Here is a 27089-nt window from a genome sequence, read left to right as displayed (position 1 = left end):
AGGCATGCGCGACCACGCCCAGCTGATTTTTTGATTTATTATGGAGATGAGGTCTCGCTGCCCAGGCGGGTCTCGAACCCGCGGGCTCAGGCAATCCACTCACCTCAGCCTCCCAAAGGCGCGGGATTACAGGCTGAGCCACCGAGCCCGGCTCTGATAATCTTTTTAATTTCTTCAGGGTTAGTTATGACTTTGCTCTTTGTGTTTCTAATTGTGTTTATTTGGACTTTCTTTCTCTCTTTTTAAAAATCAAACTGGCCAAGGATCTGTCAATTGTGTTTATCCTTTCAAAGAATCAGGTTTTTGTCTTGTTGATCCTTTCTATGATATTTTTGTCTTCTATATTATACTGTTGTGATTTTATCTTGGTGATCTGAAGTCTTCTGCTGTAGTTAGAATTTAGATGGTCTTGCCTTCCAGCTCTCTTTGGTGTGACATCAGGGTGTTTTTTGGTGATCTTCCTGTTTTCTTGATGTGTGTGTGAAATGCTATGAATTTTCCTCTTATCACTGGTTTTATGGTGTCCCAGAAATTCTGATAAAATGTGTCTTTGTTTTTGTCTGTTTTCAGGAATGTTTTTTATTTCTGTCTTGACTTCTATATTGACCCAGATGTCATTCATCAGCATGTTGTTCAGTGCTCATGTATGTGTGTTTTGTGAGGATCTTCTTGGTGGCAATATTTATTTTTATTTCACTGTGATCTGAGAAGATGCATGGTATTATTTCAACATTATGAAATTTGTTCACACTTGATTTATGTCTGAGAATGTAATCGATGTTGGAGTATGTTCCATGTGCTGATGAGTAGAATGTATACTCTGTAGATGTTGGGTAGAATGTTCTGTAGGCATCTGTTAAATCCTTTTGATTGAGAGTTGAGTTAAGGTACTGGATCTCCTTGTTATTTTGACTACTTTAAATATCTCATATAAGTGGAATTATGCAGTGTTTGTCCTTATGTGTCTTGCTTCTTTCCATTGTCATTATGTCTTTAAGGTTTATTCATATTGCAACATATGGCAGAGTTTTCTTCTTTTTTATGATGGAATACTGTCCCTTTGTATGTATTTCTTTGTTTATTCATTTGTAAGTTTTTTCCAGAATTCTTGTTTATTGTCAGTAGGGCTGTGATGAATGTGGACATGCAAAAGTCACTTCAAGATCCTGTCTTGAATTATTTAAAATATATATCCAGCAGGGTATTGCTGGACCACATAGTAGTTCTATTTTTGTTTCTTTTTTTGTGCAATGAGAATGGAAAGATTACTAATGGAAACATAGAAAAACATGTACCCTCTTTTGACCGGAAAAAGAGACAATTAGAAGTGAGTCACTAAACGAGGAGGAATAAAATTTAATAGAAATATGATCAATGGCATATTTGATGAAAGTTTCTAGAGTCCAAAAAAAAGCAAATTCTTCAGAATAAGATTTAAAATAAGAAGAAACAAGATGCTACTGAGAGTTTAGATTTCACTGGAGATGAAGAAAGAAATACAAGTGACTCAAGAGAGAAAACCATTACACAGAGACAGTGACACTGAGGGATCTTGAGCAGGAAATGATTGACTTTTGTTGTTGTTGTTGAGGAAAAGAAACTTTAACTTGAGGTAGAGCTCTATGGCTCACCTAAGCTGTGCCAGTAAATATTTAATTAATATGAAATTATATTGAACCAATTAACTCTCAGGTACTATCTTTAATTCCAAACTCACACCCAGAATCTTATTTTCTAGTTTGGCCCAGTCTAGAGAATGAAAGATCAAATCTTTCAGAGACCAGTCAGATAACAAAGCTGTTACAAACTGGAAGCAAAAAAAAAAAAAAAAAATAATGAATTATCAAGGTGAATTGTCCAGAGAAGAAAGAAATCATTGCTCAAGAGAAGTAATTGAAACTAGACTTAGGAAATAGGTTTTATGCATGAATGGGGACTCAATGTTGCCTTAATTTGATTAAAAAAAAATTTAAAACATTATTCGGATTTCTGTGATTTTAGTCCAGTTTTATCCTCTATCTGATAGATTGATTAACATGCCTGCTGTAGACAACACTTCTAACATAAAACTGTTCCACTTTTTATCAGTATAAATATATTAATTTTCTAGTTTAGGGGGTCTGGGAACCCAGTAAATAACATAAATCTCTTTTGCCCAAAATCATGCATAACTGAGGGATAATTGAAGTGTTGGTAAAGATGGAGATCAAATTTTTTATAGTTTTTACTACTGTGAAACCTGGAATAAGAGGTGTGACTTCAAAGACTAGCATCAACAGATTTATAATACTTTATACCAAAATTGACCTTAACTACCACGTCTTTTACCACAGGTACAGAACCTGCCCTGATAAACATAGGATGTGGCCAGAGAGCAGACGGAATGTGATCTCTTTCTGAAGGTGCTCTGGGTACTAGAGCACAAATATTGCATTATTCCACACTCATCAACAAATACCTCAGTCTTCCTTAAGCAGCTGAGGGTAAATAGTGAGTGGTCAGGATTGACACCTCATGGAAACATGAGGATTAGGAAGAAAGTGGCCCCTGCCCAACATTCATTATTTCTTAGACTACTTTTTGGAGCCACTTATTCTGATTTGTTCCAGTCATCATTGGGAAGATCCCTTTCTCTATGCAGAAAGCAGTCTTTGCCTTTCCTTAAAATAAATCTTCCTTTTCTTGCCTCAGTGTGTTTTACTGGCTCTCACCTTTTAATGTGATTATGATATTAGTTAACTTTTTCTGCTCTAAACTCTGTACATACTAAATCCTCTCTTGCTCACTACTTACTTCTGCTTTGCCCAATTTCTTCCTCCCATTTTATTACGACTCATTCAGTGTTTTTCGGTCTTCATCTGTATTCTCCTAATTGTTTAGTCCCAATAAAACCCAGAAGACTCATGCTCCACAGTGGTCCAGTCTGAGTTATTCTCTACACATATTTTCTTGGAGGCACATTTATTGCAAGGTACATTTCACAGTCAAACCTTAAGAAAAGTGTTCCATTGAGATTCAATCCTTAGAAAGTCAATGTTGGCACACTTATATGACTATGAGTATGTGGTAACAGTACAAGATCAATACAGTTTTCTTTATTGAAAATCCTTTGTAGATTCCATTATGTTTACCACATTTTTAGAGTTTCCCCAAGTATACTACATTAAGACATTTTTCTTTTTTTTTTAGTTACTTATGATGGGTTTATTATATAATTATCTCTATTACTGTTAGGATTCAACATTCACCATGACAACTTTTTTTTTACCTTTACATTTTTTATTTTAAAATTGTGGGGTACAATTCATGGTTAGGTACACAAATATGTATTGTGCAGGTACCTTTTTTGATGAGGTGTGTCACCTTCCCTAGGCAGATTCCCACTACTGCTAATCCCACCTCCCTCCCATTCTCCTGCAGTTCCCCGCTATTGTCAATCCTTTTCTTATAGTATTATGATAGTTGAGCAAGGTCCACTTATGAGTTAGAACATGTGATACTCATTTCTTTGTTTCTGTGAAAGATCACCTGGTATTATAGATTCTAAGTCCATCCAGGTTGCCGTGAAGTTCATGATTTTGTTCTACTTTATGGCTGCATAATATTCCATTGTGTATATATCACATTTAAAAAATCTAGTCCTCTTTTGATGGGCAGCACGGTTGGTTCCATGTTCTTGCTATTGTGAACAATGCTGCAATAAACATACATGGGCAGGTATCTTTTTTACGAGTGATCTGAGTTCTTCAAAGTATATTCTCTATAGGGGGATGAAGGGGGGTCATATGGAAGGTCGATTTTTCAAACTTTTAGGAATTGCCACACTATTTCCCACAGAGGTTGTACTAGTTTATACTCCCACCAACAGTGTAGAAGTGTTCCCTTTTCACCACATTCTCTCCAGCATCTGTTATTTTTTGAGTTATTGAAGATGGCCATTCTAACTGGAGTTAGGTGGTATCTCAGTGTAGTTTTAATTTGCATTTCTTTGATGACTAGTGAGGCTGAGCAGTTTTTCCTATATCTGTTGGGTACTTGTATGTCTTCTTTTGAGAACTGTCTATTCATATCTTTTGCCCACTTTGTAATGGGGCTGCTTGTTTTGTTCTTTTCAGAACATTTGAGTTTCTTGTAGATCCTTGATGGTAGGCCTTTTTCAGACATAGAGTTGGCAAATATTTTTCCCAGTCTATGGGCTGTCTCCCTGCTCTTGTGATGGTTTCTTTTGCTTTGCAGAAGCTTGTCAGTTTGGTGAAGTCCCATTTGTCTTTCTTATCACATTGTATGGGCACTAGGGTTTTGATCGGGAATTAGTTTCCAGTTCAAATTTCCACAGGGGTGTCTCCTGCATTTTCTAAGGTATTTATAGCTTGGGGTTTAGGTCTCTGATCCATTTAGAGTTGATTTTGTGAATGGGGATAGATAGGGGTCCTCTTTCAATCTTCTGCATGTGGTCAGCCAGTTTTCCTAGTTCCATTTCCTGATTAGGTTCTCCTCTCTCCAGTGGTTGGTGGTGGAGGCTTTGTCGAAGATGAATTGGTTGAGAAATTGAACTTTTGCTTCTGGAATCTCAATTCCATTCCATTGGTATTTGCCTGTTCTTGTACTAACACCAGGCTGTTTTGATTATTGTAGCTTTATAATAAAGTTTAAAGCCTGAGAGTGTGATACCTCCTTTGTGTTTTTTGCTGAGGATTGTTTTGGCTTTTTGTGGTGGTTTATATTTCCATATGAATTCCTGTATTGCTGTTTCTAGGTATGAGAAGGATGTTTCTGGTAATTTGATGGGTATTGTGTTAAATCTGTAGATTGCCATAGGTAAAATGAATGTCTTAACAATGTTGATTCTTCCAGTCCTTCAGCATGTGATATTTTCCCACTTGTTTGAGTCATCTTTTATTTCTTTGAGCAGTGTTTTGTAGTTTTCATTGTAAAGGGCTTTCATGTCTCTAGATAGGAAGATGCCAGGGTATTTCATTTTTTTGTGGCTATTGTGAATGGAATTGTGCTTTTTATCTGGGTTTCTGTTTGATTATTATTGGTATATACAAATGCAATTATCTTTGCACTTTTATTTTATACTCTGAGACTTTTCCAAAGTCCTTTATTAGTGCAAGGAGGTTTTTGACAGGTTTTCCTGGGTTTTCAAGGTATAGAATCATGTAATCTGCAAAGAGAGATAACTTGAATTCTTCTTTTCCTATTTCGATACCCTTGACCACCTTCTCTTCTCTGATTGCTGTAGCTAAAACTACCAAAACAATGTTGAACAGGAGGGGTGAGAGTGGACCTCCTTGTCTTTTTCCAGTTTTCAGGGGAAATGGTTCCAATTTCTGTCTGTTTAGCAGTATGCTGTCTGTGAGTTTCTCATAGATAACTCTTACTATTTTGAGGTATGGTCCATTTGTGCCTAGATATCGAGGGTTTTAATCAAGAAGATGTGCTGGATTTTATCAAAAGCTTTTTCTGCATCTAATGATATAACCATGTGGCTTTTGTTTGTATGTCTGTTGATGTATTTAATTAGGTTCATGGTCTTACGAATGTTGAACCAGCCTGCATCCCAGGGATGAAACCTACTTGATCATGGTGGATGATTTTTGATATGTCTTCTTGAATTCAGTTTGCTAGGTATTTGTTGAGAATTTTGGCATCTATGTTCATCAAGGATATTGCCTGGAGTTCTCTTTCTTTGTTGAATCTTTACCTGGCTTGGGTTTCAATGTGATGTTAGAGTCATAAAATTATTTGTGGAGAGTTCCATCTTTCTCAATCACCTGTAATACTCTCTTTTTTTTAACGTTTATTTTTTATTTTAAAATTGTGGGATACAATTCAGCATTAGGTATACAAATATTCATTGTGAAGGTACCCTTGTTGATGTGGTGTGCCTTCCATTCCCAGGCAGTTTCCCACTACTGCCAATCCCACCTTCCCACCCTCCCAACATCCTCGTAGTTTCCAGCTACTGTCAATTCTTTTCTTATAGTATTATAATAGTTGTTTAAAACCCCCTTATGAGTGAGAACATGTAATAGTTCTTTGTTTCTGTCAAAGATCACTCAGTATTATATTCTCTAAGTCCATCCAGGTTGCTGCAAAGTTCATGATCTTGTTCTTCTTTATGGTTGCATAATATTTCATTGTGTATATGTTCCACATTTTTAAAACCCAGTCCTCTTTTTATGGACAGCACAGTTGGTTCCATGTTCTTGCTATTGTGAACAATGCAATGATAAACATACATGTGCAGGAATCTTTTTATAGAGTGATTTGAGTTCTTAGGGTATATTCCCAGTAGGAGGATTGTGGGGTCATATGGAAGGTCTATTTGTAGAACTTTTAGGAATTCCCACACCGTTTTCCACAGAGGCTGTACTAGTTTGCACTCCCACCAACAGTGTAGAAGTGCTCCCTTTTCATCACATCCTCTCCAACATCTGTTACTGTTTGAGTTATTGGTGATGGCCATTCTAACTGGAGTTAGGTGGTATCGCAGTGTGTGTTTTCAGTCTTTTCCCTGCACTCTTGTGAAGAACGTTGTTGTTCTTTTTTCTCTTTCTTCTGTGTTTAATACTTTCTTAAGTGTTTCTTGTAGATCTGGTCTAGAGGCAGCGTAAGTTCTTAGGGATTGAATATCTGGGAAAGATTTTAATTCTTCCTCACTGATGAACCTTAGCTTAGCTAGGTAGGTTATTCGTGGTTGAAATTGTTTATCTTTAAGAACTTTGAAGATTGGGATCCAAGGTCTCCGAGCCTGAAGTGTTCTGTATATAAATCTGCTGCTATTCTAATTGGTCTTCCTTGTTAGGTAGTCTGACTTTTTTCTCTTGCTGGCTTTAGGATTTTTTCTTTTATACCTACTTGTTTAGGCAAATTACTATGTGTCTAGGAGTTGGTCTTCTCATTTGTTGTCTTGCAGGGATTCTCTGAATCTCTTGTGTTTGAATGGTAGCAACACTGATGAGATGAGGAAAGTTTTCTTGAATAATTTTATGGAATATTGTTCCAGGGTAGTCTCTGTCTCTTACTCTGCCTCAGGATGTACAATTACTCTTAGATTTGGCCTCTTGAAATAATCACTCATCTCTTGAAGGTTTTGTTCTGTCTTTTTAAGCTTCTTTTCTGTTTTTGACAATTTGGGTTAGTTCTATATTTTGGTCCTCAAGCTCTGAGAGTCTTTCTTCTGCTTGACTAATTCTGTTTTCCATGCTTATCAATTTTTTATTTCTTTTTTTAATAATCAATATTTTTTATTATGATATTGTGGGGTACAGTTAAGGGTTAGGTATACAAATGTGCTTTGTTCAGGCACCTTTGTTGATAAAAGGTGTCTCCCCATCCCCAGACAGATATTTACTACTGTTAATCCGATCAGCCCACCCCATAGTTTCCCACTACTGTCAGTCATTTTCTTATAGTATTACATTGGATGTTCAAAGTTCACTATATGAGTGAGAATATGTGATACTCAGATCTTTGTTTCAGTGAGAGGTCACTCAGTGTTATAGACTCTAGTTCCATCCAAGTTGCTGTGAAATTCATGATTTTGTTATTTTTTATGGCTGTGTAGTATTCCATTGTGTATATGTGCCACATTTTTTAAAATCCACTCCTCTTTTGATGAACAGCATGGTTGCTTCCAAGTTCTTGCTATTGTGAACAATGCTGTGATAAACATACATGTGCAGGTATCATTTTTATAGAGTGATTTGAGTTCTTCAGGGTATATTCTCAGTAGGAGGATTGGGGGTCATATGGGCGGTTGATATTTAGAGCTTTTAGGAATCATCACACTGCTTTCCACAGAGGTTGCACTAGTTTACACTCCCACCAACAGTGTAGAAGTGTTCTCTTTTTGCCACACCCTCTCCAGCAACTGTTACTTTTTGAGTTATTGATAATTGCCATTCTGACTGGAGTTAGATGCTATCTCAGTGTGGTTTTGATTTTCATCTCCCTGATGATTAGTGAGGTTGAACATTTCTTCATGTGTCCGTTGGTTGCCCGGATGTCTTCCTTTGAGAAGCGTCTGTTCATATCTTTTGCCCATTTTATAATGGGGTTGTTTGTTTTTTTCTTTTCAGCATGTTTAATTCCTTGTAGATGCAAGATGTTAAGCCCTTGTCAGACCTGGAGTTGACAAATACTTTTTCCCAGTCTGTAGGCTGTCTCCCTGCTCTTGTGATGGTTTATTTGGCTTTGCAGAAGCTTGTCAGTTTAATGAGGTTCCACTTGTCTATCTTCTCTCTTATAGCCTGTGGCTTTCAGGTTTTGTTCAGGAATTGGATGCCAGTTCCAGTTTCTATGAGGGTATGTCATTCATTTTCTAAGGTTCTTATGGTTTGAGGTTTTACATTTAGGTCTCTGATCCATTTAGAGTTAATTTTTGTGTATGGGGATAGATAGGGGTCCTGTTTCAATCTTCTGCATGTGGTCAGCCAGTTTTCCCAGCACCATTTACTGAATAGGTTCTCCTTTCCCCAGTGGTAGGTGGTGAAGGCTTTGTTGAAGACGAGTTGGTTGAGAAATTGAGGTTTTGCTTCTGGAATCTCAATTCTATTCCATTGATCTATATGCTGGTTCCTATACTAATACCAAGCTGTTTTGATGATTGTAGTTTTATAGTAAAGTTTGAAGTCTGGTAATGTGATGCCACCTGCTTTTTATTTATTTTTTATTTTTTTAACTGAGGATTGTTCTGGCTATTCTTGGTCATTTGTGTTTCCATATAAATTCCTGTATTGTTTTTTCTAGGTCTGAGATGAATGTTGCAGGTAATTTGATGGGTATTGCATTAAATCTGTAGATTACCTTAGGTAAGATGGACATCTTCACAAGGTTGATTCTTCCAATCCATGAGAATGGGATATTTTTCCAACTGTTTGTGTCATCTTTGATTTCTTTGAGCAGTGTTTTGTAGTTTTCATTGTAAAATCTTTCACGTTTCTAATTAGGAAGATGCCAAGGTATTTCATTATTTTTGTGGCTATTGAGAATGGAATTGTGCTTTTTATTTGGGTTTCTGTTTGTTTATTATTGGTGTAAAGAAATACGATAGTCTTTTGCACATTCATTTTATATCCTGAAACTTTGCAAAAGGCCTTTATCAGTGTAAGGAGGTTTTTAACAGATTCTCTTGTGTTTTCAAGGTACACAATCATGTCATCTGCAAAGAGAGATAACTTGACTTCTTCTTTTCCTATTTGGATACACCTGATTGTCTTCTCTTCTCTGATTTCTCTAGCCAGGACTTCCAATATATACTGAACAGGAGGGGGGATTGTGGGCATCCTTTTTTTGTTCCAGTTTTCAGGGGGAAATGGCTCCAATTTTTGTCCATTTAGTAGTTTGGTGGTTGTGGGTTTCTTGTAGATGGCTGTTACTATGTTGAGATATGTTCCCCATATGCCTAGACATTCGAGGGTTTTTATCAAGAAGGGGTGCTGGATTTTATCCAAAGCTTTTTCTGCATCTAATGATAAAATCATGTGGCTTTTGTTTTGACATCTGTTGATGTATTTAATTACATTTATGGTTTTATGAGTGTTGAATCAGCCTTGCATCCCAGGAATGAAGCCTACTTAGTCATGATGGATGATTTTTGAAATGTGTTGTTAAATTCGGTTTGCTAGGAACTTTTGAGAATTTTAGCATCTATGTTCATCAAATATATTGGCCTGTAGCTCTCTTTCTTTCTTTTGTTTTTTTGAATTGGAGTCTCACTCTGTCACCCAGACTGGAGTGCAGTGGCCACTCTCAGCCACTGCAGCCTCAACCAGCTGGGCTCCGGCAATCCTTCTGGCTCAACCCTTCCAAGTAGCTGGAACTACAGGCGCATGCTACCACATCTGGCTAATTTTTGATTTATTGTAGATATGAGGTCTTGCCAAGTTGCCCAGGTGTGTCTTGAACCTGCAGGCTCAGGCAATCCACTCACTTCACCCTTCCAAAGGTGTGTGATTACAGGCTGAGCCACCGAGCCTGGCTAGTTCTCTTTCTTTGTTGGGTCTTTACTTGGTTTGGGTATCAATGTGATGTTAGCTTCATAAATGATTTGGGAAAATTTCCATCTTTCTCAATCGCCTGGAATACCTTCAGTAGGATTGGTATCAGCTCCTCTTTGAATATCTTGTAGAATTCTGCTGGAAAGTCATCTGATCCAGGCCTTTTTTTATAAGTAGTTTTCTTATTATGTTGTCAATTTCCTTGATTGTTATTGGTCTATTTAGGATCTCAATTTCTTCTTGTTTCAACCTAGGCAGGTTGTGTGATGACAGACCACCCTCCATTTCCATAAGGTTTTCAAGTTTGTTTCCATACAAGTGTACATAGTAGTCTCTAATGGTCTTTTGTGTTTCTTCAGGGTCAGATGTGACTTCATCTTTTGTGTTTCTGATTGTGTTTATTTGTTTTTTTTCTCTTTTTCTTGGTCAGTCTAGCTAGGGGACCATCAATCTTATTTATCCTTTCAAAGAACCAGGTTTTTGTTTCATTGATTTTTCGTATTATCTTTTTGTCTCTATGCCCTGGATTTGGACTTTTCTTTTGGTGATCTAGATTCTTTGGCTGATACTAGGGTTTTTGTGGTCTTTCCTTTCCAGTTTCCTTAGGTGGATTTTTAGGTTTTTAATTTATGATCCTTTCATTTTCTTCAGGTGTGTTTGTAGGGATATAAATTCCACTCTTACTACAGCTTTCATGGTGCCCCAGATCTTTTGGTAAGTTTTTTCTCATTTTCATTTGTTTCCAGATATCTTTTCATTTCTGTTTTGATTTCATCATTGACTCAGGAGTTGCTTAGCATCATGCTGTTTAGTGTCCATGTCTTTGTTGGTTTTGGGGGGACCTTGCTGGTTTTACTGTTTATTTTTATTCCACTGTGGTCCGAGAACGTGCATGGTAAAATTTTGGTCCTTTGAAATTTGCTTATGCTTTATTTGTGCCCAAGTATGTGGTCGATCTTAGAGTACGTTCTGTGCGGTGATGAATAGAATGTATATTCTGTGGTCTTTGGATGAAGTGATCTGTAGGTATCAATTAAGTCATTTGATCAAGAGTCACATTGAGGTTTCAGATCTCGTTGCTGATCTTTTGTCCTGATGGTCTGTCCAGGGTTGTGAGTGGGGTAGCAAAGTTCCCAGCTACGATGGTATTAGAGTCAATTTTAAATTTTAAATTTTTAAAAACTTACCTAGGAGCTGCTTTATGAAAGTTGGTGCTCCTATGTTGGGTGCATATATGTTTAGGATGGATATTTCTTGTTGATGGACTGAACATTTATCATTATGTAGTGGCCTTCTGTATCTTTTTAAATTTTTGATAGCTTAAAGGTTATTGTTTTCTGAGATTAAGATTGCAACTCCTCGTTTCTTTTGTGTTCCATTTGACTGAAAATTTGTTTCCCAACCTCTTTCTTTGAGTCTGTGAGTGTCCTTTCTAGTGAGTTGTGTCTCTTGAAGGCAATAGATTGTTGCCTGGTGATATTTTATCCATTTTGCCATTCTATGTCTTTTCAGTGGTTCTTTAGTCCGTTCACATTCAAACTAATTATTCAAATATGAGAGTTGATCCCTATCATAATGTTCTTACAGAGTTGTTGTTCTTCCTGTTTGTGTGTTGTCTTTCTTTTGGTTTTAGAGTTGAATCATGTGTGTTTTTAATCTTTTGCCTGTACTTTTGTGAAGAACGTTGTTGTTCTTTTTTCCTTTTCTTCTGTGTTCAATACTTCCTTAAGTGTTTCTTGTAGAGGTGGTCTGGTAGCAGCTTGGGTTCTTAGGGATTGGATATCTGGGAAAGATTTCAATTGTCCTTCACTGATGAAGCTTAGCTTGGCTGGGTAGTTTATTCTCGGTCAAAATTGTTTATCTTTTAGAATTTTGAAGATAGGGCTCCAAGCTTAGTCTGGAGGGTTTCTGTAGATAAATCTGCTGCTATTCTAATTGGTCTTCTCTGGTAGGTAGGCTGACCTTTTTCTCTTGCTGCCTTTGGCATTTTTTCTTTTATACTTCGTTTGTTTGGGCGAATTGTTATGTGTCTGAGAGTTGGTCTTCTCGTTTGTTGTCTTACATGAGTTTTCTGAGTCTCTTGTGTTCGTATTTTTTCATCACAGGTGACATGTGAGATGTTTTCTTGAATGATTTCATGAAATGTTTGTTCCAGTGTGACCTCTGACTCTCTCTCTGCCTCAGGAAGGCCAATTACTCTTAGGTTCGGTCTCTTGAAGTGATTATTCATCTCTTGAAGGTTTTGTTCTGTCCTTTTGAGTTTATTTTCTATGTTTTTGACAGTTTGGGTTAGTTCTGTGTTTTGGTCTTTGAGCTCTGAGATTCTTTCTTCTGCTTGGCTAATTCTGCTTTCCATGCTCATTAGTTTGTTATTTATTTCCATCACAGTATTCTTTACTGCTGTTATTTCTGACATCAGCTCCTTCCTATTTTCCTCTTGTCTCTCCTCAATTTTTAAAATTTTATTAATGTCTTGATGTCTGAGTTTGTTGCATGTGGCCAGTCATTCTGGTGGGTTATCATTGTTTGTGGTCCTAAGTCTGTTTTGTCAGTGTCCGACCTCCCAGGGGTCTGTGTGTGACCTATATTATTCTTTTGATTTTTCTTCTTTTGTGTGGATTTTTCCCTCCTTACTTTTTCCTTCCTCACATCACCGTATTCTTTAATTCTGTTATTCAGGGGTAAAGGGTTTGCTTTTACTTCTGTTTGTTCAATATCCTATTCTTCTTCATGTATGTCCTCTTACTTTGTTCAATTCTGGAGTTGCACTGTAGGTTGGGGGTGGTCCTTTTTACAGTTTTGAGATTTCCTTAAAGGGGAACTGTGATTCAAAATCTATCTGCAGGTCCTGGTATCTGCCAACAGGTGTATGGATAATCTGAAACCCACTTCCCACTGTCTTCGAATCTGTCCATGCAGTGGGGCTGTAGGTTTACTCCCTGAAATAAAATGAGGTTAACAGAGGGTAGAGACAGGAGCAGTCAGTGGGGGGAAGAGGGGAGTTGAGAGAGAGAGGAGTAAGGGGAGAAACAGTCGAGTGTACGAACAAATGGAGAGAGAGACCTAAACTGAAACAGATTAAAACAATAGATCATGGCTACAGACTAACCAACTCCCATACAAAAAAACTAAAGCATACAATGATGCTAACTTACAAGCTAGCCAACCACATTATCGGTGTTCTGTTCCTCTATATAAAGATATGGTTTACAGAGAGCTGAAAAGAGAAGAAAAGGAAAAGAAAAAAGGAACAAAACAGTAGGAATAGAATCAAGTCATTAAACTAACAGAACCCATTGAGCACAGTCTGAGACTTTTCATTTAAGTCCAATGTCCTTTCAGCTCTGATTTCTAGCTTTCTTCTCAGGCTGGTAAATTTGTTCACAGTTAGGGTCAGTTGCCCCTGGCCTACTGTGAAGGGCAGTTCAGATCACCACTCAGTTCACCACTGCCCAATTCACCACTCAAATCTGGCCTGTGTCTGTTTTTCAAGCTTATTTTTCTTGTTTTGGTGTTGTTACCTTGAATCACTAGCAGGTGGTGCTATCTTGCTGCTCCATATGGTCTTTATCTCAGTTGCTAGCTCCAAAGTGGATGGAGCTGGACAGGGCCCAGACAGAGGCTGGAGATGGGAGCCTACCTCAGGGAACACAGGAGGAGACCCACAGTGGCACAGGGAACACAGGAGGAGACCCACAGCAGGATGTCACAGTGGCAGCAGAGGTGGCAGCGATCCCAGTAGATCTTGCCTGCAGGGGCTTCAAGGTCTGAAGTTGTGGATCGCCTCAGGCACGGGTGGCACGATGCGCTATGGCCACCATGGAGGCTGTGGCAGCACCAGTGGCTGCTGCCTCTGTGGCTGCAGTGGTTGCCCAGACCACTGCAATGCCCCAGCAGTGGTGACGATCTATCTCTGTGTGAAGAGAAAGCTGCCAAAGATGGGATCCATAGCCCCCAGGGAGAGAATCAGAGACCCTCTGCATTCTCCTTTGTGGAGGGTCTCATAGACAAGGCTGCCCTGTCACCAACTTGCCAGAAGCCCATCAGTTTTTTTATTTCATTCACAGTATTCTTTATTGCTGTTATCTCAGTTATCAGCTCCTTCATATTTTCCTTTTGTTGTTCCTCAGTTCTATTTATTTTCTCTATTAATGCCTTGCTATTAAGGTTTGTAGTTTGAGACCAGTCATTTTGGGGGTTCTTTATTGTTTGTGTTCCAAAGTCTGTTTTCTCAGTGTCTGACCTCCCCGGGGTCTGTGTGAGACCCATATTCTTTTGTTTTTTCTTCATTTGTGTAGTCCCCTCTACCTTTTTTTTCTGTTTAGTTCTGTTGTTCAGGGATGGTGGGGTGCTTTTACTTATGTTTGCTCTGTCTCCTATTCTTCCTTATGTGGATCCTTTGGGTTTATTCAATTCTTATGCTGGACTGTTGGTTAGGGGCTGTACTTTTTTCAGTTTTGAGATTTAATGGGGGGGGAACTGTGATTCAAAATCTATCTACAGATACCAGTACCCACTGACAGGTGTATGGGCACTCTGGAACCCACTTCTCACTGCCTTACAGTCTGTCCATGTGGTGGGGGTATAGGTTTGCTCCCTGTAAGAAAAATGTGGTAAGAAAAAGGAAAAGAATGAAAAAAGAAGAAGGAGGAGCATGATGAATGTAGAGAGAGAGAAGAGTAAGAGGGAAAACAGACAGACATACCAACTAGCAAATAAAAAGAGATACAAAGACAAAAAAGACTAAAAATCTAAAACACACAGATAATGATACAAACACACAGCCCAATAAAGACTTCCCTGTTGATGTACTTTCCCCATACACAAACAGGAAGCCTAAAGAAAAGAAAAAAATCAGTAAAATAACAGAAACAAAGAAAGTACAAAAACATGATTAAAAACTGAAAGAAAGAGAAAAAAGCACTAAAACAAAAAACAAACAAAAATGAGCAAAACAAACAGACAGAAAATAAAAATAGAAAAAGAAAAACTAGGAACCAAGCTGCTCTGAGGTAGTTCTGTAAGTCCTATGTCATTTCAGCTCTGACCTCTAGCTCTCAGTGCAGGCTGATAGGGTTGCTCTCAACACAGGCTGATGGGCTCACAGCTTGGGTCAGACGCCCCAGGTCTGCTGTGGGAGGAGGGTGGATCAGATCTGGACTCACCTGGCTTGTTGTCTGTCAAGTCTGTCCCTCAAATCTGACCTGTGTCTGATCCAGCATCAAGGAGGGGCCTCTGTCTCTCCTAGTTTGATGAGATTACCTTGTTTCCCAAATTGAAGCCTGGGCATAGCTGGGTGGGGCAATGCAATTCTCTGCCTAGTCCTGGGACAGAGAAAATGGCTGCAGTTGGCATCTCCTCACCAGGCATGGGGCTTCTCTCCAACTCTCCCTGATCATCTCTATCCACTGATCAGATCCTGGGCTCCAGCTGATCCACATTTCCCAGATTCTGGGGTGTTCCAGAATCCTCCCTAAGGATCCCCTAGTACCTGCAATTTGCAGGGTGACAGAGGCTGCAGCAGGGCCATCCAGGCCTTCTGGAAAGTAGGGGATGAAGCAGAGAAGAGATTCCAACTCCATGTGCAGGCATAAGAAACAAAACTGTTTTTATTAATATTATAAATAATTGCAATTTTAAATAATAAATGACAACTTTATCTATCTGATCTCATTTACAAACATCTTCCCAAATCTTCTGGATCAATATTTTACCCTGTATAAGTTCTGGAATTTCATATCATTCAGTTTCTAAATGCAGCTCTTTCAGATTCTAAATGCAGCTCTCCACAAGCTCTTTTCACATTCCTTTTATCCCCTTTTCCCCTCCCATTCAAATTTGTTTCTTTTTCCCCCTTTTTTAATTTTAAAGATGTGGGGTACAATTCAGAGTTAGTTTATATGTGCTCATCATGCAGGTAAAGTTTGGGAACCCATATTAATGTTAACTGCCCCCTCCCCTGTCTCTGGCCGTGTCCCGCTACTGCCAATTTCTTTCTTATAGTATTATTGTAAGTGTTCGGGGTTCATTTATGATTGAGTACAGGTAGCACCCAGATCTTTGTTTCTGTAACAAATCAATGAGTATTATAACCTCTAAATCCATCCAAGTTGTGAAGTCCATGATTTTGTTTTTCTTTATGATTGTATAATATTTCATTGTGTATATGTACCACATTTTCTTTATACAGTTCACTTGGAGTAGGCAATTTTTAATTTAATATAATTTATTTTTTCTTGATTTTAAAGATGTAGGGTACAATTCAGGGTTAGGTATATAAATGTTCCTTATGCAAGTAGCCTTGTTGATGAGGTGTGCCCCTCCCTCCCCTGGCAGTCTCCCTCAACTGCCAATCCCACTCCACTCCTCTAGCAGTTCCCCACTACAACAAGTCCCTTTCTTATTGTATTATGATAATTGTATGAGGTCTGCTTATGAGTGAGAACATATGCTACTCTGTTCTTTGTTTCTGTAATAGATCACTGAGTATGATAGACTCTAAATGAACCCAAGTTGCTGCAAAGACCATATGTTTGTCCTTTATGACTGTATAATATTCCATTATGTATATGTGCCACGTTTTTTAAATCCGGTCCAGCTTCAATGAACAGCATGGTTGGTTCCATTTTTTCTATTGTGAATAGAGCTGCAACAGCAGGGAGTCATATGGAAGGTCAATTTCTAGTTCTTTTAGAAATCATCACACTGTCTTCCTTTAAAATTTTTTTTTATAATAAAGATGTGGAGTACCATTCAGGGTTAGGTATACAAACATTGATTATGCAGGTATCCTTGTTGATGAGGTATGACTTCCCTCCCCTAGCAGTTTCCCTCAACTGCCAATCCCACCCCCCCTTCCCTTGACAGTTTCTCAGAACTGTCAATCACTTTCTTATAGTGTTATAGTTATTCAAGTTCTGCTTAATAGTGAGAGCATATAGTACTCTGTTCTTTGTTTCTGTGATAGATCACTGACGGTGATCGACTCCAAATCCATCCAAGTTCCTGTGAAGCCCATATATTTGTTCTTCTTTATGGCTGAGTAATATTCCATTGTGTATATGTACCACTTTTTTATCCAGTCCAGTTTCAATGGGCAGCATGGTTGGTTCCATGTTTTTGCTATTGTGAATAGAGCTACAACAAACATACATGTGCAGGAATATTTTTGTAGAATGATTTGAGTTCCTCTGGATATATTCCCAACAGGGGAATTGCTGGGTCATATGGAAGTTCAGTTTCTAGTTCTTTCAGATATTGCCACACTGTCTTCCAAAGAAGTTGAACTGCACACTGTCTTCCAAAGAGGTTGCACTAGTTTGCATTCTCACCAGCAGTATAAAAGCACTCTTTTTTCTCTGCATTCTCTCTAGCATCTGTTTTTTGTTTTGTTAATGATGGCCATGCTTACTGGGGTTAGGTGGTATCTCAATGTGGTTTTGATTTGCATTTCTCTGATGATTCGTGAGGCTGAGCACTTTTTCATGTGTCTGCTAGCTGCTCGTATATCTTCTTTTGAGAAGTGCCTATTCATGTCTTTTGGCCACCTTTTAATGGGGTTGGTTTTTTTTTCCTTTTTGGCACATTTTAGTTCCTTGTAGATCCTAGATGCTAGTCCTTTGTCAGATATACAGTTAGCAAATGTTTTTCCCACTCTGTGGGCTGTCTCCCCTCTCTCTTGATGGTTTCTTTTGCTTTGCAGAAGCTTGTCACTTTGATGACCCTTATCTATCTTATCTCTTATGATATGGGACTTGGGATTTTGATCAGGAATTGGCTGCCAGTTCCAATTTCCATAAGGGTGCCTCCTGAACTTTCTAAGATTCTTATAGTTAGGTTTTTGATCCATTTAGAATTAATTTTTTTATCTCAGATTCTTATAGTTTGAGATTTTGTGTTTAGGTCTTTGATCCATTTAGAATTAATTTTTGTATGGTAATAGGTAGGAGTCCTGTCTCAATCTTCTGCATGTGATCAGCCAGTTTTCCAAGCACCATTTACTGAATAGGTTCTCTTCTCCCCAGTGGTTGTTGGTGGAAACTTTGTCAAAGATGAGTTGGTTAAGAAATTGAGGATTTGCTTCTAGAATCTCTATCCTGTTCCATTGGTTCATATGTCTGTTTTTGTATCAATACCAGGCTGTTTTGATTATTGTACCCGCATAGTAAAGTTTGAAGTCTGGAAGTTTTATGCCTCCTGTTTTGTGTCTTTTGCTAAGGATTGTTTTGGTTATTAATGGTCATTTATGTTTTCATATGAATTTCTGTATTGTTATTTCCAGGTCTGAGAAGAATGGTGTTGGTAATTTAGTGGGTATTGCATTGAATATGTAGATTGCCTTTGGTAAGATGGACATCTTAACAATGTTGATTCTTCCTATCCATGAGCTTGGAATATTTTTCCTTTTATTTGTGCCTCTTTGGATTTCTTTTAGCAGTGATTTATAGTTTTCATTGTAAAGGTCTTTCATTCTTTGTTTTAAGAGATGCCGAGGCATTTAATTTTTTTTTGGTGTGACTGTTGTGAATGGAATTGTGCCTCTTATTTGGTTCTCTGCCTGCTTGTTGTTTGTGTATAATAATGCAACTGTCTTTTGCATATTTGTTTTGTATCCTGAGTTAGGCAAATAATTCTTGATCAACTCTCCAAAAGTGAATGCCATAAAAGATAAAATAAGCAAGTGGGACCGCATCAAACTGAAAAGCTTCTACAAAGTAAAAGAAACAATCAAGAGATAGTAGAGAATGGTAAAAAATATTTGCCAACTATAAATATGACAATCCTAACATCCTGGATCTTCAAGGAACTCAAATGTGCTAAAGGAAAAAAAACAAACAACCTGATTAAAAAGAGGGTAAAATATATGAACAAACACTTCTCAGAAGAAGACATATGAGCAGCCAACAGATATATGAAAAAATGCTCAGTCTCACTAATCATCAAAAAGATGCAAATTAAAATTACACTGAATTGCTACCTAACTCCAAAAACAACAGATGCTGGCGAGGACGTGGGGAACAGGGTATTCTTCCACACTGTTGGTGGGAATGTAAACCAGTACAACCTCTTTGGAAAACACTGTGGTAATTTTTTTAATGATCTAAAACTCGACCTTCCATATGATCTAGCATTCCCCCTTCAACTCAAATTACTCTATAAAAAAAGATAACTTCACATGCATGTTTATTACAGCATTATTCACAATACCAAAACATGTAACCAAATTTGTTTCTAAATGACTTGTCGACAGAAATTGTAGCAGACAGGGGAAGGAAGATTCAACAGCATCTCTACTAGTAAAGGTCAACCACCTTCAACAGATGCATAGAATTGATAAAGCATCTGTGAAATAGAGTAAGACTGTTATGAGAATACCAGGAGACCTAACCTGAATTACAGGAATGTAGGCAAAGAATGCATGTTAAATGTAGGAATATCTGAATTGGATCTTAGAGTTGTTTTTTTTTTTTTGTCAGCGGGTTATTTCATGGTGAATATGCCCTTTAAAAATTTTTTTTATTTTATTTTAAAGATATGGGGTACAATTCAGGGTTAGGTATACAAATGTTCATTATGAAGGTACCCGGATCTAGAGGTTAAAGGTGGAACTAATCTAGTTTAAATAAGGCAGGGATATGTTAAATTTACAATTTAATGCAGTCCAGGTGACTGCAGGAGGCATGACCATTTGTGTGCTTTACTAGCAAAGAAAGAGAAAAACCACTAAGTTTTTAAAAAGTAAGATAGAGCAGGATTCTATTTGAATATAAGCCTCTTCTACTCTGAGTAAAAAAAATTATTTCACGTTGGAGAAGCTATCTGTGTTCCTACCAGTGATCTGGTACATCTTGTCTAAAACTTTTGTAAATTCCACTCACATTTTAATTGTTCACCAAAAACGAATGGCCAGTACAAAATGAACCCAGCATATCTCAGACTTTTACCAAATAATGAGTGAATCAAAGTCCAGTCTTGTAGATACCAAGTTCTCATCTGATCCAGGTTTAAGGTTTTCTTGGGGTCTATTGTTAAAGTATATCTGTAGCAATGGCCTGTGGTCATGGTTTATGGATCAGATGCAAATGGTACCACCATGACTTCTCTCTAACAGAAGCATATGTCCCATTGTTATGAAATAATAATAATGTTAATATTGCTTGAATAATTAATAAATAAATCCTGGCCTGATATGTGCTCGATATAATATGATGTGCATATTGGTAACTTCATGTATAGACTAGTAAATACTTATGGGAGAAATGTTATCTTTTCTTTTCTTACCCTGATACATCTACTTCCTCTAACTCTTCTTTTTTTGAGTTGTAGTTTCACTCTGTCACCTAGGCTGGAGTGCAATGGTATCCTCAAGGCCACCTCAGCCTTGACCTTCTGGCCTCAGGTGATCCTCCCATCTCAGTCTTCCATGTAGCTGGGGCTACAGGCATGAACCACCATGCCAGGCTAATTTTTTGATTTACTGTAGATGAGGTCTTGCTAAGTTGCCTGGGCTAGTCTTGAACACTTGAGTTCAGGCAATTCTCTCACCTCAGCCTCCCAAAGTGCTGGGATTATAGGAGTGAGCCATTGTGTCCAACACTAACTCTTCTTTTTAATGACAAGGAAATTCATCCTTAGAGGATGTTCTGTTATCTTCCTCAAGGTGTACACCTAACAAAAGCAGAGGCATTATTTAGCTCCAGGGCACAACTAAGTTAGGTACCAACCATAATACACTGATTTTATTTCCAGATTTAATTATAGGCACCTCATTCATAGAGACACAACATGCGGATTTTTCTCAAAGAGGCTAAGAGAAAAAGCAAAATAAGGGCTCTGAGTAAAATTTTCTTTCTTCTGAGATAGGTTTTCTACAAAAATCAGCCAGGTGAGAACTAGGCTCAGTCCCTAGGTTTTTTGTGCCCACCTATTGTAAGTGGAACTTTGGATCATATTCTAATTGACTTCTCATGTTGATATTAATCTCTTAACTTAAACACCCTGTTGAACATTTAAAATTTGCGGCTATATGTGTAGGTTTGTTACATGGGTGTAATGTCTGATGATGAGGTTTGGGTTTCTGTTGAACTCATCACCAAATAGTGAATATGTTATCCAACAGGTAATTCTTTAACCCTTATTCCCTGTTCCCCCTACTCCCTTTAGAAGTATTTAGTGTCTGCTGTTTCATATTTTTGTCTGTGTGTGCCCAGAACGGATCCTTTTCAATGCCATGCAGCCATCTCAAGTACATGTTTAAAATGTTTTTGTCATTGAATACTTACTTCAAGTCTCTTTCAATTCCTCAATACACCTTTTATATCATTTTTTCACCTGTCAATGCATCTTTAATGTCTATATTTTCCATTAGATGGAAAGTCATCTGTCTTCTGTGAGTGCCCAGTGTTTTGCATCATGCCTATCATTTTGTGAGAACTAAAAGGGTTTATTGTTGTTGTTGTTGTTGAAGGTTTTAAGATCCACCATGAAGGAGGAGCTGGAGTCAGCACAGAAAAAACCTTCTCTGGGTGACTTGTTCCACGCACCCAACCTGCGTAAAAGGATCTGTTGCCTGTCCTTTGTGAGGTAGGATTCACACAGTGTGTGAAGAACATAGGATAGTGGAGACATGATTATATCATTTCAAAGGATACAACGTGTTGTGGGACAGAATTAGAAATAAAAGATGAGAAAGCCATAAAGATAGTTGGCATGTTTGGAAGTAGTCAAAGGGTTATGAAAGGACTGACATGGACTAATTACACAAGGAGGTATTTTGTTTCTTTGCATCAACCTGCCACAGTCATCATGAGAGACTGATCATGAGAATTTTAACCATAACACAGAGCTTAGTTTTAGATTTCTTCATATGTTTGTTTTCATTTTAACTGGAATAAAATTACAAAGAGTAAGGTGTATACAGTATGCTTCCCAAATTAACATATCTGTCATCTCTTTCTTTTTTGGCAAGAGCAGTTAAAAATCTATTCTCTTAGCAAAAACTCTGGATACAATATAATGGCCAATATAATTATTACTTATAGTCTAAGTATAACAAAACATTATTTTGTATACTTTAAATATATATGATAAAATGCATGCTGATCAATGATTTTTAAATATATGAATAAGTAGCCAACACTTAGATTAAAATATAGGAAAAGCTCTAAAACTCCAGAAGGCCCTACCCTATTCTCCATAACACTTCCTGCCTCCACCCCCAGAATAATGATCATTGTAACCTCCATCTTCACACAACATTTTATAATTTTAAAATCATCACCCTGCAAGAAACTAGTCTAAAAAGAAGCCACACCTTTATTTTTAACACCAAGCATTGATTGCCTAGCCTGATATCATCATTTGTGGGACATAAGCTCTAAACATTCTGACATCTATTTCTTCTTTTGTTCACCACAGATTTGCAATCGTCCTGCCATTTTTTGGCCTTAGTCTCAACCTCCAACATCTAGGGAGCAATGTTTTCCTGTTGCAAGGTCTCTTTGGTGCAGTCATGCCCCTGGCCAATTGTGTTGGCCTTTGGGCACTAAATTATGTGGGCCGTCGAGTAAGCCAGATGTTTTTCATGGTACTCCTGGGAATCTGCATTCTGGTAATTATATTTGTGCCTCAAGGTGAGAAAAGAACAGACTGACAAAAAGACATGTTTGCCTGTGTTTGTCTCAGTCATTGTATTGATTACATACCAGTGTCTGAAGCCTGAGGGAAACAGATAATTATTTTCTGATGATTTCCCCCCCAAAAAACTGAGAATTTAGGAGAGATTCTGCCATTATGTTGCTGGTAGAAAAGCAAAAATTCAGTAAAGAGTGGTACAGACATTTGGCTGTCTTTATCATAGCTGAGAAGTACCTGGAAAGCATTGCTACTAATTTCTGTCAGTTTCTCTAAGACAGCAATTGATCACAAGTTGTATAATCAAACTTGTAATTATTTATGATGCTTTTGTGTCCATTATTTATGTAATTGCATCCCATGTGTAAAAACAATATAGTCACTTCCTCTGTCTGGACTCTTATTACTCCAGCTTCAGGGACAATGCACTTCCAGATCTCTATGCGTCCACTCATTTGTCTTGTATTAGGTCACCATAACTGATTTTGGGAAGTTATCTTGACTTCAAGAGAATAAAAGTTCCTTGTTTTCAAGCAAAGAAAAGAACAGTAGGTATGGGATATTAGGCAGTTAAGATTCTCTCTTAGAATCAATTTTACCAAATTAAGTTATCATATGTAATAAACAGAGGAACTCAGGTGTCATCGTGCTTTACCTAACTCTTAGTATAGTAATATAATTAAAATGATCTCACATTGGTGGGTTCCATTCCTCCTTTTGAATGTCAGCAATGATGTCAGTTTGCTGTCTTATAAAAGAGTCTGCTGCAATGTTGTAATGCTCTTGTGAGATTTTTCCCCTTTAATTGGGTAGATAAAAACCTCTGAAATTTTGTTTCAGGGGTTTACAAAGTTGAGCTTTTTTTTCCTTAATAGCGGTTCTTATTCTTGATTCTTAATATCATTCTATACCAAACTATTCTTGAGCTTGTTTGTTAACATAAGGATCTCCTCTTTTTGTGACCCTCTTCTATAATAATAACTCCATGTCAATATTGTGTGTACACCATGGTTTTAAACACCTCTAGTATATAGATAAGTCATACCCCTCAGTAACTGCTATATGACAGTCCTATTATCTACACGATAAGCAGAGAAGTCACTGGAAGAATACATAGAAGCACACTCTTACTGAACTCACATTCCCATCTCCATTTTTGGCAAATCTCTGATATGTAGTGATGATAGATGCAATAACTTAAATCCTTTCACTGGACTTCCGGCAAGATGGCAACGGGGCAGCATGGTCTGTGAGACACTCCATGGAAGAGAACACTCATAAAGACCCTAGCTCTCTCCCACAGGCTGCAGCTCCCATCTTCGGTAGCTTGTTCTTCACAGGGAGCTAAGCCGCCATCGCCTCCACTGCTCAGAATCACTGTGGTCTGGGCTGCTGCTGCAGCCGTGAATGCTGTTGCTGCAATCATTGCCTGCCCATGTCTGAGATGACCCATGACTTTGGACTGTGAAACCCCTGCAAGCAAGATCTTCTGAGATCACTGCTGCCTGGCTGCTGCTGCCACTACCACTGCCATGCCATGCCCCTCACCTGGAGCCAGGTCTGTGGAGCTCCCCCTATGTATGGGGAGGTGGCCACCACCGGTCATGGATATCGGCTCTGGACTGCAGGCTTCAGCAGCTGCAGCAGTGAGATAGCATCACCTGCTGGGGATCCAAGGTAACAACATCAAAACAGGAATGACAGATGCTCTTCTCCCTTGATAAACAGACAAGGCCAGATCTCAGTGACAGACTGGGCAGGGAGCCCATATCTGAACTGTTCTTCACAGCAGGCCAGGGGCAACTGACCCTAACTGAGAACAATTCTACCAGCCTGCAAAGACAGCTAGAAATCAGAACTGAAAGGACATTGAACTTAAAGGAAAAGTCTCAGAGTGTGCTTGGTTGGTTCTGTTAGTCTACTCACTTTAATCTATCCTTTTTCCCATTTTTTTTCTTTTTTCTTAATTCTCTGTAAACCCCATCTTTGTATAGAGGAATAGCACACCAGCAAGGAGGTTGATCAGTGTGTACTTAGCATCATTGCATGTTTTAGTTTTTTATATGGCTGTTGGTTAGTTTTCAGTTCTGGTTATTGTTTTTTATTATATTTGTTTCAGTATTTGTGTCTCTTTTCACTTGCCATTCAGTACACTCATCTGTTTTCCATCTCACTCTTCTCTCTCTCCACCCCCTTCTTCCCCTCACAGCCTGCTCCATTCTCTTCCCTCTGTTAACCTCATTTTGATTTCAGAGAGTAAACCTACAACTCCACTGCATGGACAGATTACAAGGCAGTGGGAAGTGGGTTTCAGACTATCCATACACCAGTTGGTGGATACTGGGATCTGCAAAGAGATTTTGAATCACAGCTCCCCCCTTAATTAAATCTCAAAACTGCAAAAAGGACTGCCCTCAACTTACAGTCCAACTCCAGAACTCAATAAAGCAAAAGGAAATACATTAGGAAGAATAGGAGATTGAACAAACAGAAGTAAAAGCAACACTTCCACCGCTGAAAAACAGAGTTAAAGAAAATGGGGAAGTGAAGGGAAGGGAAAAGTAGGGAAGAAAAATCTGCACAAATGAAGAAAAAACAAAAGAAGAATATAGGGCTCACACAGACCCCTGGGAGGTCAGACACTGAGAAAACAGACTTCAGAACACAAGTAGTGAAGAGCCACTAGAATGACTGGTCACATGCAACAAACCCAGACATCCAGACATTAATAGAGAGAATTTAAAAAGCTGAGGAGAGACAAGAGGAAAACAGGAAAGAGCTGACAGAAATAACAGCAGTAAAGAATACTGTGACGGAAATAAATAACAGACTAATAAGTATGGAAAGCAGAATTAGCCAAACAGAAGAAAGAATCTCAGAACTTGAAGACCAAAATACAATACTAGCCCAAATTGTCAAAAACATAGAAAAGAAACTTAAAAAGACAGAACAAACCCTTCAAGAGATGAATGATTACTTCACAAGACACAATCTAAGAGTAATTGGTCTTCCTGAGGAAGAGAGAGAGTCAGAGGTCACACTGGATCAAACATTTCATGAAATAATTCAAGAAAACTTCCCTCATCTCATCAGTGATGTAAAAATTCAAAGACAAGAGATTCAGAGAACCCCTGAAAGCCAACAAACAAGAAGACTAACTCCAAGACACATAATAACTCACCTAAACAAAGTAGCTATAAAAATAAAATCCTAAAGGCAGATAGAGAAAAAGGTCAGACTACGTAACCAGGAAGACCAATTAGAATAGCAGCAGATTTATCTACAGGACCCTCCAGGCTAGGAGAACCTGAAGCTCTATCTTCAAAATGCTAAAAGATAAACAATTTCACCTGAGACTACCCTAACCAGTCCAGCTAAGCTTCATCATGATAGAGAATTGGAAACTTTCCCAGATATCCAGTCCCTAAGAACCTACACTGCCACCAGACCACCTCTACAAAAAACACTTAAGAAAGTACTGAACACAGAAGAAAAGGAAAAAAGAACAACATTATTCACAAGAGTACAGACAAAAGATTAAAAACCCACACGAACCAACTTCAAACCAAAAGAAACACAACAAACAAACAGGCACAACAACTCTGTAAGGACCTTATAACAGGGATCAACTCTTGCATTTCAATAATTAGTCTAAATGTGAATGAACTAAATGCACCACTGAAGAGACATAGAATGGCAAAATGGATAAAATATCATCAGGCAACAATTTATTGCCTTCAAGAGACTCACCTCACTAGAAAGGACACTCATAGACTCAAGGTAAGAGGATGGGAAACAAACTTTCAGGCAAATGGAACACAAAAGAAAGGAGGAGTCGCAATCTTAATTTCAGACAAAATACCCTCTAAGCTATTAAAAATTAAAAAAGATACAGAAGGCCACTACATAATGATAAAAGGTTCAATCCATCAACAAAAAAGATCCATCTTAAACATTTATGTACCCAACATAGGAGCATCAACTTTCATAAAGCAACTTCTACATAACCAAAAAAGATATCATAGCTGGGGACTTCAATACCCCACTCACAACCCTAGATAGATCATCAAGACAAAAAATCAGCAATGAGATCCGGAACTTCAATGTGACTCGACCAAATGGACTTAATTTATACCTACAGAAAACTCCATCCAATGAACACAGAAAACACATTCTACTCATCACCACAAGGAATGTACTCTAAGATCGACCACATACATGGCTATAAATCAAGCATAAGCAAATTTAAAAGGACTGAAATTTTACCATGCACCTTCTCAGACCACAGTAGAATAAAAGTAAATATCAACATCAACAAGGTCACCCCAAAACTCACAAAGACATGGACACTAAACAGCATGATGCCAAACAACTCCTGGGTCAATGATGAAAATCAAAACAGAGATTAAAAGATATCTGGAAACAAATGAAAATGAAGAAACATCTTAC

At 38.1% G+C, this 27089-nt stretch overlaps 1 protein-coding gene across 1 annotated transcript in view; it reads left to right on the top strand.

Moving 5' to 3' along the window:
• The window catches only part of LOC103249916 (solute carrier family 22 member 9-like), a 61831-nt gene extending 39172 nt beyond the window's left edge, over positions 1–22659 (top strand). Inside the window, exons 5-6 of the mRNA XM_008048534.2 lie at positions 21475–21590; positions 22425–22659. Of these exons, the coding sequence (XP_008046725.2) occupies positions 21475–21590; positions 22425–22659 (351 nt within the window). The remainder of the gene's footprint in view (positions 1–21474; positions 21591–22424) is intronic.
• The last annotated feature ends 4430 nt before the right edge of the window (positions 22660–27089 follow it).

Source organism: Carlito syrichta, unplaced genomic scaffold (assembly GCF_000164805.1).
Source record: "Carlito syrichta isolate Samal-C Ts95f unplaced genomic scaffold, Tarsius_syrichta-2.0.1 Scaffold124268, whole genome shotgun sequence".
Taxonomy (NCBI): Eukaryota; Metazoa; Chordata; class Mammalia; order Primates; family Tarsiidae; genus Carlito; species Carlito syrichta.
Note: the sequence above shows the minus strand (reverse complement) of the source record. Positions and strands in the feature narration are given on the sequence as shown.